The 15451-nt window shown below is 43.7% G+C and overlaps 1 protein-coding gene across 1 annotated transcript; it reads left to right on the forward strand.

Moving 5' to 3' along the window:
• Positions 1-13088: 13088 nt before the first annotated feature.
• Positions 13089-13907, forward strand: LOC308669505 (noggin-1-like; the record flags this gene model as incomplete). The annotated part of the gene is made up of 1 exon (XM_081330238.1): positions 13089-13907. The coding sequence occupies one exon, from the start codon at positions 13089-13091 to the stop codon at positions 13905-13907; it is 819 nt and encodes a 272-aa protein (XP_081186364.1).
• Between the last annotated feature and the right edge of the window lie 1544 nt (positions 13908-15451).

Below are 15451 nucleotides of genomic sequence, written 5' to 3' on the forward strand. Positions count from 1 at the left end.
GTGCTGCCACAAAGAAGAGGGATCATCCTATTCTCCAGAGTGCCTGAGGGCAGGACAAGAAGCAATGGATGGAAACTAATCAAGGAGAGAATAAACTTAGAAATAAGGAGCAATTTCCTGACTGAACAATTAATCAATGGAATGAGTTATCTTCAAAAGTTGTGCATGTTCCACAACTGGAGCAAAACCTGGAGATTTTAAAGAAGTAATTGGATAACCACTTATCTGAAATGGTATAGGATTTTGAACTTTGGACTAGAAGATCTCCCAAGTCCCTTCTCTTATTCTGTTAAAATTCTGCCTTAGCAAATAATAGGGCATAACTTTGCTTTCCTTCCATTAAAACTCCTATTGTTATAGAACTTTGTATGAATTTGGAATTTTTCAACAAGAAGGGTTTTGGATCAGTTATGAATGTGGCTGATAACATTGCCAGTGCCTGAAGGCAAGTTATGAATTATTCTCTATAATTCATGCCTTTGTCCATACAGTACTGAACAAATATGGTTTAGGATCTTCTCGATACTTTCTTTATTGTCCTATTTCTGCAAGATTCCAGGAAAACATCCTGTCATATATTATGCAGCACAAAATAGATTTATTAGATCATAAAATAATTTTCCTCTACTTTTGTTTTCTACTAAAACTGTGTTCTTGTGGCTATAATTCAATTTACAGTTGTTTCTAGAGAGAAATTTGTTCATGATGGTGCTTGGAAACATTATTTCAAACAAGCATATTTATACCATGTCTTAATTGGTCCTGTTTATTTATTTTTATTTGATTTTATTTTCATAATTTTGTTTGTTCTGACACAAATGATATAAAATAAATATACTACAGTATTGGTAATAGTAGTGGGATGTACCCCCCAAATTTTGATTTATATCTCATCCCAGTATCCTAATTCCAATGAAGGAAACGTTTTTTTTCTAGATTTCCTTTCTTTCCACAGAACTAACAGGATGCACACATTTTGTTAAGACACAGTGTTTGGCATAGCACATTGTGAGAGCCTAATTATTGTTGGATGTAAACTAGAGTTGATGGTTTGTTGTACTAAGATTTCTTAGCCGAACATTTGACTGGCTTATGGAGGAAGATCCGGTTGAGTGCAAATCCAAATGGAGTATGCTTTCTGTAACAATTGCTAGGGAATCACATCTTATCCCAGTCGACTCAATCTTAGCTAGGATTACACTCTGAAAGAACATGGCAGAAGGAGAGCCTCATAAGGCTGTGGTAGCCAAAAATTCAGAACATGTCTGGTACTTATTGAGGTAGAGATGCCTCCACTTTTTCTTCTTTCAATGCAATATATGCCAGCATATCCCTTCAATGACTATCTGGATTCTGCATAGGCTAATACGATACATTGCACACAAAAGAATTAATGGGCACAAATTTGACATCAGAACTCAAAACAAGGTCAAAGTAATAGCAGAGCTTTTTAACTTCCTGAGCCATTCCATTACAGATGTCAAAGAAGCCATTTTGGAATAAAAAGGCAACACAATTGAATGCGATGCCTCTAAACATACATATATCAAAACATTCAGGCTGTCTCAGAAGGTCTGAAAAACAGCCAGTGAGAGAAATTCATGTACTACATAATCTATTTGGTTGTTATATAGTGACTTTGTATGAAACCATATAGCAGAATTCTTCAAAGCAAACATATTAAGCAAGTATTAAATATTTATCCAATATTAAATAAAAATAAAGGTGTTGGTGTGGGTTTACATCTAGTTAGTGTCATGTCATTTAAAATAATGGTGAGCCAGCTATTGCTTTTAGATTGAATTACCGTATATACTTGAGTATAAGCCGACTCGAGTATAAGCCGAGACCCCCAATTTCACCCCCAAAAACTGGGAAAAGTTGTTGACTCGAGTATAAGCCGATCCGCCGTTCTGCAAGCCTCCGCTGCTGGCGGAGGCTGGATCCGCGCTCTGCAAGCCTCTGCCGCCAGCAGAGGCTCGATCCGCCATTTTGCAAGCCTGAATACACAGGAATACCCTGTGTGGCCGCGGCTCTCGGGGAAGCCCTGGCTGTCCGCTTCCTCGCTCCACGCTGCCATTCGGGGCCCGCGCGTTCCCCGGGCAAATCGCGGCGCCCAGCAGGCGAGGAAACACGCCCGCTCCAGTTGCCCCCCCTTCCCTCAGGAGACGCGAAGCAAGTGACCGCCCGGAGCTTACTGAGGACTTGCGCGCGGCCGAGGCTTCGGTGCTTCCAGGATCGCGCGCACCTCTCCCAAGCCGCCACCGTCCGGAGACCTGCCGAAGTTTGGGGAGGTTTGGGGAGGTGCGCGCGCACCTCCCCAAACCTCCCCAAACGTCGGCAGGTCTCCGTTCCTCCGCGCAGACCTGCCGACGTTTGGGGAGGTTTGGGCGCCTCCCCAAACCTCCCCAAACGTCGGCAGGTCTCCGTTCCTCCTGCCGACGTTTGGGGAGGTTTGGGCACCTCCCCAAACCTCCCCAAACGTCGGCAGGTCTCCGTTCCTCCTGCCGATGTTTGGGGAGGTTTGGGCGCCTCCCCAAACCTCCCCAGGTCTCCGTTCCTCCGCGCAGACCTGCCGACGTTTGGGGAGGTTTGGGCGCCTCCCCAAACCTCCCCAAACGTCGGCAGGTCTCCGTTCCTCCTGCCGACGTTTGGGGAGGTTTGGGCGCCTCCCCAAACCTCCCCAGGTCTCCGTTCCTCCGCGCAGACCTGCCGACGTTTGGGGAGGTTTGGGCGCCTCCCCAAACCTCCCCAAACATCGGCAGGTCTCCGTTCCTCCTGCCGACGTTTGGGGAGGTTTGGGCACCTCCCCAAACCTCCCCAGGTCTCCGTTCCTCCGCGCAGACCTGCCGACGTTTGGGGAGGTTTGGGCGCCTCCCCAAACCTCCCCAAACGTCGGCAGGTCTCCGTTCCTCCTGCCGACGTTTGGGGAGGTTTGGGCGCCTCCCCAAACCTCCCCAGGTCTCCGTTCCTCCGCACAGACCTGCCGACGTTTGGGGAGGTTTGGGCGCCTCCCCAAACGTCGGCAGGTCTGCGCGACGTTTGGGGAGGTTTGGGGAGGCGCCCAAACCTCCCCAAACGTCGGCAGGTCTGCGCGGAGGAACGGAGACCTGGGGAGGTTTGGGGAGGTGCCCAAACCTCCCCAAACGTCGGCAGAAGGAACGGAGACCTGCCGACGTTTGGGGAGGTTTGGGGAGGCGCCCAAACCTCCCCAAACGTCGGCAGGTCTGCGCGGAGGAACGGAGACCTGGGGAGGTTTGGGGAGGCGCCCAAACCTCCCCAAACGTCGGCAGGAGGAACGGAGACCTGCCGACGTTTGGGGAGGTTTGGGGAGGCACCCAAACCTCCCCAAACGTCAGCAGGAGGAACGGAGACCTGCCGACGTTTGGGGAGGTTTGGGGAGGCGCCCAAACCTCCCCAAACGTCGGCAGGTCTCCGTTCCTCCGCGCCCTGCCTGCCTGCTTCTTTCCGCTGCGGAAAGAAGCAGGCAGGCAGGGCGCGGAGGAACGGAGACCTGCCGACGTTTGGGGAGGTTTGGGGAGGTGCGCGCGCACCTCCCCAAACCTCCCCAAACTTCGGCAGGTCTCGGACGGCGGTGGCTTGGGAGAGGTGCGCGCGATCCCGGAAGCACCAAAGCCTCGGCCGCGCACAAGTCCTCGGTAAGTTTTTTTGTTGACTGGAGTATAAGCCGAAGTGGAATTTTTCAGCCCAAAAAGTGGGCTGAAAAATTCGGCTTATACTCAAGTATATATGGTATATCACCCAGACAGATAACCCTAACCTTAATATTTATTGTTATGTCAGTAGTTAATAAATGAGTGGTTTCTGTGAAGCGGGAAGCACGGTTGCAATTATTGGTTGATGTTAAACGGCGGGAAATTCCGGGCTGGGGATTGGCTACAGTTCAATCGTTCCGGAGTATATAAGCCGAAGTTTAACTGACAGTTGACAGTTGACATATGTGTATTAATAAACGTTCTTACTGTGAAACCTCACTGAGTCATTCGTCTGTCCGAACTTAACAAGTGGCGACGAAGGTGGGATTGACGGCGGACTAGTGAAGGAGCGGCGACGATCAGCTGCGCGTAAGGCGGTAAAATTTAAAACACAGTCAACCGTCAGCGGCCGCGGCGGAATTTAAGAAACCTCTGAATGGCGCAAGTAGGCTCTTTGAAAGAGTTTGATCCAAACTACCCAGAGGATTGGGAAGAATACGTTGGCCAAGTCGAAGGGTTTTTGCTCGTTAACGGCATTACCGAGGACCGGAAGAAGGCTGCCGCTCTATTGACCATCAGTGGCACACCCGTTTACCGGGTTGCCGTCGGCCTGTGCCAAACAATGCCGGTATCCAGTGTCTCGTACGCTGATTTACTGGCTAAACTTAAAGTGCACTTTACGCCAAAGAGATCTGAACTGTTTTGGAGGTGTATATTTGAAAAGCGCAATCAGAGACCCGGCGAGTCCATCACGAAATTCGTCGCAGCGGTCAGAGAGGCAGCTTTGCGCTGCAAATATGATAATCTCGAGATCAGAATTCGAGACAGAGTAGTGCTGGGCTTGCGTGATGAACAATTACAAAATCGAATTATTGCTAAGCCCACCGGTGATTTACAAGAAGTCCTCGATGAATTACTAACTTACGAATCTACGGGAAGTGGAATTCGAGACCCCCCCCTGCAATAGCATGGGCGCTTTAGCAGAAATAAATCTGGAAAGCCATGTGGACTGTGGGGAGGTGGACCAACAATGGGAAGCCGACATAGCCGAAGTCGCCAGAAGATTCGGAAAAATGCCGGCAAGACCCTCTCGCAACGAAGCACCAGAACCGGGACGCAGATTCCAGACAACAGCACCGCAAAGGCAACCGAGGGACAACCCGACCAGACCGCGCGACACGGACACCAGATGTGGGAGCTGCGGTGGCAACCATCCCAGAGCAACTTGCCGATTCCGTTCCGCAAAATGCAGGATGTGCGGTAAAACAGGCCACATCCAGGCCATTTGCCGTAGCCGACCTCGCGACAATCGCCTCCATGAAATCGACGTTTGGGCCGAAGGTAAGGTAACCCCCTACTGTCGTGGCATTGAGACCCCCAGACCCTTGGCACGGAACCCCAACCGCAGGGAGGTGGCGCAAGTCAACCACATAGGGAACCCAAAAATTAATCATATTCTGAGGCCTAAATTAAAAATTGTAGTCCATTTGCAAGGAATTCCCTGCAAAATGGAAGTGGATTCTGGGGCCTCAGTATCAATAATTTCTAGTGAAACTCTTAAACATATTGAGCTTAGTAGTGGCCGTAGAATTCCACTTAATTCGGCTAAGATACAATTAGCTGATTTCCAAAAAACCCCAATACATATTAAAGGGAAGGTTACCATTAAAGTTAAATATAAAGGATTTAATGGCTTCTTAGACTTATTAGTCACCGAAGGCCAGAGGACTAGTTTAGTTGGCCTTAACTGGTTCCCAGCCCTAGGAATTTGGGTTGGGGGAATAAATACTATTAATACTAAGACCCTCAAGTCTGTCTGCGATGAGTTCACAGACGTATTTGATGGGTCTTTAGGTAAATATAAAGGGCCCCCTATTAATTTTAATTTAGACCCTGCAGTAAAACCCATTAGGCTTAAGGCCCGACGGGTGCCTTTTGCCCTTAAGCAAAAAATCGAGGCCGAGCTCGATAAGCTTGTAGGCCAAGGCGTACTAGAACCGGTCGAGGGAGGCTTGTGGGAGACACCAATCGTCACACCCCTAAAACCTAATGGGGATGTGAGGATTTGTGCCGATTATAAAGCCACCCTGAACCTGGGAATGAAAAAGCATGCTTACCCGGTCCCGACGGTGAAGCAGGTCCTCGCGACGATCCAGGACGGCGCCATCTTTGCCAAGCTTGACTTGGCGCAGGCGTATTTGCAACTCACTGTTTCCAGGGAAGCTGCTGAAGCTCAAACAATTGTTACCCACAAGGGGGCGTTCCGAGTCCACAGATTGCAATTTGGTATTGCAGCAGCTCCAGGCATCTTCCAGGAGGTGATGGAGAGAACATTAAAGGGCATACCTGGTGTATGCCCTTACTTTGATGATGTCCTGATTGCTGGAAAAACTGAAGAAATATTAGCTGATCGTCTGGAACAGGTACTGGGGAAATTTAGAGAGGCAGGTCTTAAATTAAAAAAGGAGAAATGTTTTATTGGAGTTAAATCCACTGAATTCTTAGGGTTTAGAATTGATGAAAAGGGAATACACCCTACTGCAGAAAAAATTAGAGCAATTAAATTAGCACCTGAGCCTAAAAACAAGGCTGAGTTACAAGCCTTTTTAGGGTTAGTTAACTTTTATCACACATTCTTGCCACACAAAGCTGCTATTGCTGAACCATTACATAGGTTGTTAGACAGAAAAACCCCTTGGCAGTGGCAAGAAAAACATAGAATTAGCTTTCAAACCTTAAAGGATATTCTATCTAGCCAATCCACGGTTACACATTTTATAGAAAACAAACCAATCTATTTAGCGTGTGATGCTTCACCTTATGGTGTAGGCGCTGTCATCAGCCACATGGATAATCAGGGCCATCAAAAACCAATTGCATATTATTCCAGGACGCTCACCAAAGCTGAACGGAATTATGCACAAATAGACAGAGAAGCGTTAGCCATAGTGGCAGGGGTTAAAAAGTTCCATGATTACCTTTATGGTAGTAACTTTACCATATTCACTGACCACAAACCATTACTGGGACTGTTTACCACAGATAAACAGACACCCCAGATAATGTCGCCCAGGATGCTTAGGTGGTCAATTTTCCTGTCAGCATATTCTTTTTCCTTGAAACATAGACCTGGCAAAGAAATGGGCCATGCAGATGCCCTTAGCAGACTACCATTAAACGACACGGAGGATGACCCTGCGCCAGTAGGACAAATTCTGTCTTTACAAGAAATACCTGAATGCCCTTTAACAGCAAGAGACATTGCTGAGGCCACTAAAAAAGACCTAATCCTCAATAGAATTACAACATGGGTACAAGGTGGATGGCCAATTAAGAATCCTGACCCTAATTTCACTCCATATTTTAGGAGAAAAGATGAATTATCATCTCATTTGGGGTGCATTTTGTGGGGTAACCGAGTTGTCATTCCAGAACATCACAGGAATACTGTAATTGCTGAATTACATGAGGGTCACCCAGGGATTGTCCGTATGAAGGCTTTAGCGAGAAGTCACTTGTGGTGGCCTGGGTTAGACAAGGCAATTGAAGAGTGCGTATCTGGGTGTTATCAGTGTCAGCGCTCTAGGCCAGAACAGGCACACGCGCATACCCATAAGTGGGAGATGGCCAGGAACCCTTGGTCCCGTATACATATTGATTTTGCGGGGCCATTTCAAGGCATAACATTCTTAGTGGTGGTAGACAGTTTCTCCCGGTGGTTGGAGGTTGTGCCTGTTACCTCTATGTCATCTGCTAAAACAATCCAGGTTTTGAGGGGCCTCTTTGCCACCCATAGGTTACCTGATGTGATTGTATCCGATAATGGGCCCCAATTCACCTCTGCTGAATTTCAGGATTTCCTCAAGGCCAATTGGATTAGGCATGCGACGTCGGCACCCTTTCACCCCTCCATCAATGGTTTGGCTGAACGCAACGTCAGAACCACAAAAGACACTTTGAAGAGGATCATACGTGGCGATTGGCACCAGAGACTTGCCAAGTTCTTGCTGGCTCAGCACACAACCCCCTGCACGGCTACCGGTAAAAGCCCAGCTGAAATGAGGTGGGGCAGAAGACTAACCACTAAATTGGACAGGTTACACCCTGACAGATTGCACGCAACTGCTGAACCCGACATACCAAACCGGTCTCTCAACATTGGAGACTTAGTTTGGGCCAGGAACTACGGACTTGGGGACAAATGGTTTCCAGGGGTAGTCACTGACATAATGGGGCCGTTATCTTACACCATTGAGGGGGAAGGGAATAGAGTATTCAAAAGACATATTGACCAATTAAGGAAGAGAGCAACCGAAAATGTGTTAGACAAGGCGGGTCAGAATGATCAATTGTGCAACTCTACGTTTAGGCATAACCAGTCTGATACTACTGTTGTTGAGGTGGGAGGGGGAGTTCAACCCAGGTTAGCAGAAACAATTCCACAACAAGGTCAATTCGATTGGGAGTTGTTTCCAATGGAAAGACCAGCTGTGCCTGCACAGCAACAACAGCAACAACAACAACAACAACAATTATCAGATAGAGCATTATCAGAGCCAGTGTCCCAAACATCTAGGCCCATAACTAGCAGCCAGTCTGCAAACACAACTGTAAGTGGCAAGGTCAATAGATATCCTTCAAGGGTTCACAAGCCTCCAAAATATTTGAAAGATTACGTTAATAAATAACATCATCTGGGGGGGAAGGGGTGTTGTGTCAGTAGTTAATAAATGAGTGGTTTCTGTGAAGCGGGAAGCACGGTTGCAATTATTGGTTGATGTTAAACGGCGGGAAATTCCGGGCTGGGGATTGGCTACAGTTCAATCGTTCCGGAGTATATAAGCCGAAGTTTAACTGACAGTTGACAGTTGACATATGTGTATTAATAAACGTTCTTACTGTGAAACCTCACTGAGTCATTCGTCTGTCCGAACTTAACATTTATATTAATCAGTCTGAGCAAAATCTAGCACTAGCAAGTAAACATTATACAGTGTTTGACTCTCCAGTGAGTTTGAAAACCTGTGATGTTTTTATAAGTCATAATTATGTCACTTATAATTTGTATGAGCAAAACATAATTAATACAAATATAATAGAAGATCCAGAATTCAAATATGAGCTAATATCTAAAGAACATTGTCTTGACAGCCAATTATCAGCTATTGATGCCAGTAAGAAGCCATGAGGTACACACTCATCCAGAAAACTTTAATTTGGATTCTTGAATTAAGCAAGAGGTTGGACTTGATGATTCTATAATGCTGAGGTTTATTTACTTGGAAATATTTATTTACGCATAGCTTTCACTCCTTCAAGCTGATATTTTTTAGACAGGATTATTTGAAGAGTCTTGATGCTGTTAGTAGGAAGCAGTAGGAAGCAGATGGGGTAAAAAGGATAGAAAACCTGTTGAATTGAAATTGAACTGATACTTTGGAAGGGGACTTTGAAGGACATCTACACTGAGCTATGGCTATCTCATGGACTTTATATAAAGGACCGCATAATATAATTATTTTTTTCATGTTGAATAGTTTCTCCTGGAAATAATAGTTAAACATGAAACAGAGGAAAAAAGGAGATAACTTCTTCCTGAATGCAAATGTTTTGTTGCCATGGCAATGGGTACATCTGGAGATACGTGGCCTTGGCAGCAGGCATTGTAAATAAAGTGTTCCTGTCTCTCCTTGCCCATTATGTAGTTTTGCTCCAACAAAGCAGGGTCCTTTCAATCATACTTCTGTTTGCCTACATTAAGCCAAGGACAGTCTACATCAAGGCTTCACACTCTCTAACCCTGACAAATCAACTGCTGATCAACCTATTTAAAAAAACCCTCTGTTCTTATACATGATAACAGCAGCAAGACTTCTTTATGTGCAGACATGGAAGGACTCACAAATATCAACAATGGAAGAATGGATTGTGAATAGATTTGGCGGAGATGGGGATGCTTTGAATAAAGGAAAGTCTTTATATAAAAAAACCTTGTTTTTACTTGGAAACCATTTTTGGACTTTTTGCTTGACACTAAAAGAAAATAAATTTTAACCTTGGAATTAGATGACTAGAACTGCTAATGACTATACAAGTACTGAGTGCTATGGTTTATTCCAGTTCAAAGGATCATTGTATTTCATGCTTGTATAACAGTACAGAAAAAAGTTGGAAGTCAATCTGTTTTATAGCTTTTTCCCAATTTTGTTTTATTCCCTGCTCACTCCTTTCCTCATTCTAACTTTTGTCTTTCTCCTTTGGATTTTATATGTTTTTAATATTTAATAAACTTTTGTTGGGGGAAAAAACACAAAGCCTGCATTAGGAAGCTCCAGTCTTTCTTACACTGAAAAGAGGACGGAGGGGCAAGAGAACAGGTCAGGGGCCAAAAGGAAGAGGGCAGGCCCATAGACAACCAGCAGGACCTGTTGGAGCCCCAAATTGATGCAAAATATATAATTTCAGTCTACCTCCTCCATGAGCAATAATACATTCTATCTGGCCAACATGCAGCATCTGGACATGGAATAAGAGGGAAAAAATCCTTTCAGAAAGTCACACCTAAGAATATCCTTGGTTGACTCAACTGTAGATGGATGATAAAATACAGGCAGTGGCATCCAGGGAGTCTTCTGGAACCTTTAATGGATTGTCCTTGCATCAGGACCAAGAGACTCTGCAGATTTTCACTTAGTAATGTGAACGTGAACCAGGTTTTAGGAAGAGAGTTAAGATGTCTGTATTTATGAAGAACTTTATATCTGTGGCTAGATTGTTCAAATTATTATTTTGCTTTTAGAAAAAATACTGGTATGTGTGCCCTCCCAATTTTTGAACTGACTATCTGTGGAAGGGAAAGACATTAATTTACCTGATCAAGGTTTAATTTGTTTTAAAATTGAATTGTATTAGAAAGAGAACATTTTATATTTCAGTGGGTCTTTTGCCTTTTATTATTCTTGTATTAAATACAAACAACAATTAAAAAACAAGTAAGGTGTCCATCAGCACCTGGCATCACAAGGTACCACATTGGGCATACTTAGATAGTGTGGTGCTGAGATACAAGTTATCATGAACTCCATCAGAAAAGCTGAATGCAGCAGCCACTGGATATAATTTAAAATGGTAAAAACAGTGTTTTGAATATCTTAGTTAGTTTAGTTTTGTCAATCACATATGTCTTGAAAACACCTTTTTTTAAAATATTGAATTGGGAGGGAGGGGAGATATGAATTCCTTAGAATCAGCTGTTTTGTGTTTGTTTAAATGTCAGAGTTGCCTTGGAGAATATGAATAACATTGTTCAGGCCCCAAAAATGCAGGTGGGTTGAAATTCGGATGTATAAAGATACTCCAGCTGTAAAACAGGATGTCTTGTCAGTATAGGAGTTTTAAGATGTAGCACTTCTTATGAGGAAATAACTCAAGTTAATAGGGACTGGTTGTGACAGCTGAAATCTGGGTATAATAGTGAACTTTTTAGCTTAAAAACTCTCTGTTTCCAAGAGTTAATGTTAGAATATGTTTGAATTATCTCTTCCCTTTGCACCACGTAGTTATTGTTCTGATGTAATAATCTATTTTTCTTATGACTGATCTATTTCCTGACCAAACATATAGTTTATTATGAGTTTTCTTTGTCCTGACTTACCGTCTATGCCAGGGCTTTTCAACCAGTGGTACGGGTACCACCTGTGGTACATTGGCACCTGGCAGGTGGTACGTGACCATCCTAGAAAAGTGGTAGCGGGGGAGGGGAATGAGCTGAACCGGTGGTAGCACCGCACAAGCCTGAGCGAGAGATGGCTGGAGCTGCAGGGCTGTCAGGGCTCAGTGGAAGCGCCAGGATAAGCGCTTCTTTGGGGCTGTCAGGGCTCAGTGGAAGCATCAGGATCAGCACCAGGCTCCAGCTGGAGCTTGGTGCTGATCCTGGCGCTTCTGCTGAGCCAGAAGAACTGCCGATCAGCTGGAATGTTGCAGCATCTCCAGGGTCTTGTGATTTACATTCAGATACTTGGCAACTGATTCATATTTATGACAGTCACAGTGTCCCAGGGTCATGTGAAGTGACCAAAACCTGCTGCAACCACCCAGCAGAGGGGAGGAAAATAAAAAACAAACACCCCCCCCACCCCACTCCGGCTGCCAGTCCTCAACAGAAATGATCACAACAATGAAAACCTCAGACAGCAGGAAGAGCACCGCCGGGTGGGCAGGCAGGTGTCTTGCTTGGTTGTGGCTTGGGGGGCACTTTTTTCAGTGCCATTGTAACTTCAAACAGTCACTGAGCGAGCTGTTGTAAGTCGAGGACTACCTGTACTTCATCACTTTTTTCCTTTTTTTTCTGTCATCAAGTTTTTGACACCTTGCTAGGCAACTGGTGGTACTCGGTTGTTGCCATACCCTAAAAGTGGTACAATGGGTGAAAAGGTTGAAAAGCCCTGGTGTATGCAACAGAACATGATTCCTCAACATGTTCTACTGTTTAATTCTAATGTCAGAATGGGTCCCAGGTCACGGCTAATCATTATTGCCTTTACAAAAAATCATTATTGCCTTTACAAAGAATTCTGGAGTGAAATTTCAGATAGGATTTTAACTGAAGTATTTTCAATTTTCCAGAGATGAGGCAAGTGTCATCTATTATGCCAAGCAATTGAATGTTTGTCTTATTGAAGGATTTCTAGTAAAGGCATAGAGATAAAAAGAACCATTCCCAGTTTTTTATTTCATTGCTGGAGATGGAATCAAATTTTTAAATAAATGCAAGGTCTATGTTCAGGTTCCCAAAGAATTCGCCAATTCCAGAACCACAACTGTTCTGCAGAACATGCAAATTATCCAAATGCAATGCAAGCATTCAAACAAAATCTTGATATGCAAGATAATCCAGAAACTGTTTTACTGTTACAATTAATCATTTGAGATAATATGCATGCATACCAAATTGATGGTCTGCCATGGGGGGAGGGAGTTAGTGAAAATGATGGATTTGTGATCTGACCCCATCTGGAGGGCATTAAGTTGGGGAATGCGGATATAAACAAAAAAATCAGAACAAAAACTTAATCTGACAATGTCTGGTGAATTGCTGAAGTTAGAGTTGCTGAACCATTAATGCTGATGATATCATATCATTAAAACCCTAGGTTAATAAACAAAATGTCCAAATGGGTTAAACAAGGGCTAATCCCCCCTCTGTTTATGTCAATGGGAGCCACAGTGCTGTTGTTATCAAAGCCTGCAAGTGGGGAAGAGGGGAGCTGCTAAACTCTGGGTCAAAGGCTGGATAATAAAAGAGGTGGAGAGAAACAAAGCCTCATAGAGTTAGCTTGCAGCAATTGAGACACATTCAAGTCTTGAAGAAACATGGATGTTAAAGCATGGTTGGCCTGTATGCTGCTTCTGGAGCAATGGAGCCAGGGGTTCCACTACATTGGGGCAATTTTTGTCTCTCAAAAAGGAGGCTTTTCCTTAAGTGGGGTTCCCCGACCATCGAATAACATCAGGGCATTGGAGCAGTCCAATCCTGACATACATCTTATTTGGAGTAAGCTGCAGACTCAAGCAAGGCCTTACAGCCTCTCCCTCTCTCCTGAGGACTACCACTACGCTGTGCCCAAGCCAAAGCACTTGCGTACTTCCAAGTTGATGAAACTTCTGGGATCTTCCTATGAACCTTTCTGGATGTCTCCTGAGGACCCCCGAGATCGGAACCCAAGCACTAAAGAACTGAGCACACAGAAGCGAGAGCTGACTAAACATACAGCCCGATTTAGGAAGAAGCTCCTGCAGGAGACAAGCAGATTAGAGCTTCCCAAGTTGCTACCATTGCTGCCTTTTGAAGATGGGATCGCTCGTAATTTGAGCCAGTCCTTCATTTATCATCTACGTCGATGGCTAGTGGATAGTGCAATCTGTTCTTTAACTTCTTCCTGGATAGACATGGGATCTGTCTTCTGGCCACGCTGGATACGCCATACATACTGTGACCTGATGCAAGCTGGATGCACTTGGCCTCCAGGCATGACTTGTCAGCCAGCCCAAATTACCCACATCAAACTCCTGGCATGGCATTGTTGGATAAATGGAACCCAGTCTCTGAATCTTAGAAAGTCTCGTAAGGAATGTGTTTGGAGACAAATTCCTTATCCTGTGGTAACTGGATGTAAATGTGCCTGCTCATGATACGGATAAAGTGAAGTTTATACTGCAGCATTTGGACTTTGTGAGAATTTGTTGTTATTTCTCAATTAGATGAAAGCTAGTCCTCAAGATGACATAGACTTGAGGTTCAAATCTAGAAAGCAATAATTGTAATGAAAATGAGAGAAGTACTTCACGAACCATCTGAAAACCTGTGCCTGGAGGAATTTTCACAGCTATGTAAAAACAAAACAAAACCAGGTATTAAAGTTCTCTGTCATAGCCAAGGAATGCTAGCCAAATGCAAAATAGAAACACCAGCATCTTTCTCAAATGTGCAATGATGAAATAATAGCAGAAACTAAATATGTTTTAATCAAGAGTTTTGGAACTCTGGAAATTTAGTAATAGCATTTCTTTCTTTTAATTGGAGGTGATGCATGAGGTTAATGTGAAAAAAGTAAAGGGGGATAAAGAAATAAAAGGCCATAATTAGAATTTGGGTTAACTAATATCATATTATCACTATGTTACTACAGAGGATTGTAGTCTTGGTTATACATAATGTAGTAAGCCTTATATATAATATGGATGGACCCAAACCTTGACATTTTCCATTGTGGGCTCTATTAAAAAGTAAAAAAAAGTTCTGTTCTGCTCTGTGGTTTTGATCTAGGTCTTTGAAATTAAAGAACTGCTATTTAGTTTACACACACACACACACACACACACACACACACACACACACGAATTCTTACCAAATATTTAAGTAAATGGAAGTTTCCTGCTTTGCTAAACCTCCTTTGGCCTGGTTTCCTTTCTATATATTCCTTCCAAATATATCCCATGTCTGGGAATAATGTAATTGCATAAATGATGTATCTGGATTTGGGATAGGCTGTTGTATAAAATCAATGAGGTGCAATACAACCGTAATACTATACATGGTTCCCTGAGATTTCTAATTAGACTTATGCAGGATGATATCACATAATAATTTCATAACCTTCAAGAAAGTTACATAACTGATGGCATATATTGTATCTGAAATGACATGTAAGTTACTAAATTATCCAACCTTCCATCATCTTAAAAGAGCATTCTCTGGCTTGTCTGGGTGATATTTTGATTCAATTTAATTTACAGGTAGAAATCATTGTGATTGAATGGCTTGTTACAGAGAGAACAATGTGTATGGGAAATTGCCAGATAACAGCAGCTGCATTTTTTGCCAAAAGAAATGCCAGGATGTTCTTGTTGGCAGAAAGATAGATTCACTGAGGCAGTGTTGTTTAAAATCTATGAACAGACTCCTCTTGTAAAGATATTCTTCCTTTTGTACATGGTCATAGTTATACACAAACACAACACACACACAATATTATACCAAATATAGGAGAGCTATGTTAGTTAACTGTACAAAAAAAATGATAGGCCCTTTTCCAACTAACAAATTCTATCAAAGGGCATAAGGTTTTATGAGCCCTACATCAGATCCTGATGGAGAATTTAAATTAGGATGAAGCTGGGAGGCAAAGAGAAAGGAAGACAGGTCAATTATAAAGATGCAGGTTACATGTGAGAGA

Source organism: Vipera berus (assembly GCF_964194415.1).
Source record: "Vipera berus genome assembly, chromosome: 6".
NCBI lineage: Eukaryota > Metazoa > Chordata > Lepidosauria > Squamata > Viperidae > Vipera > Vipera berus.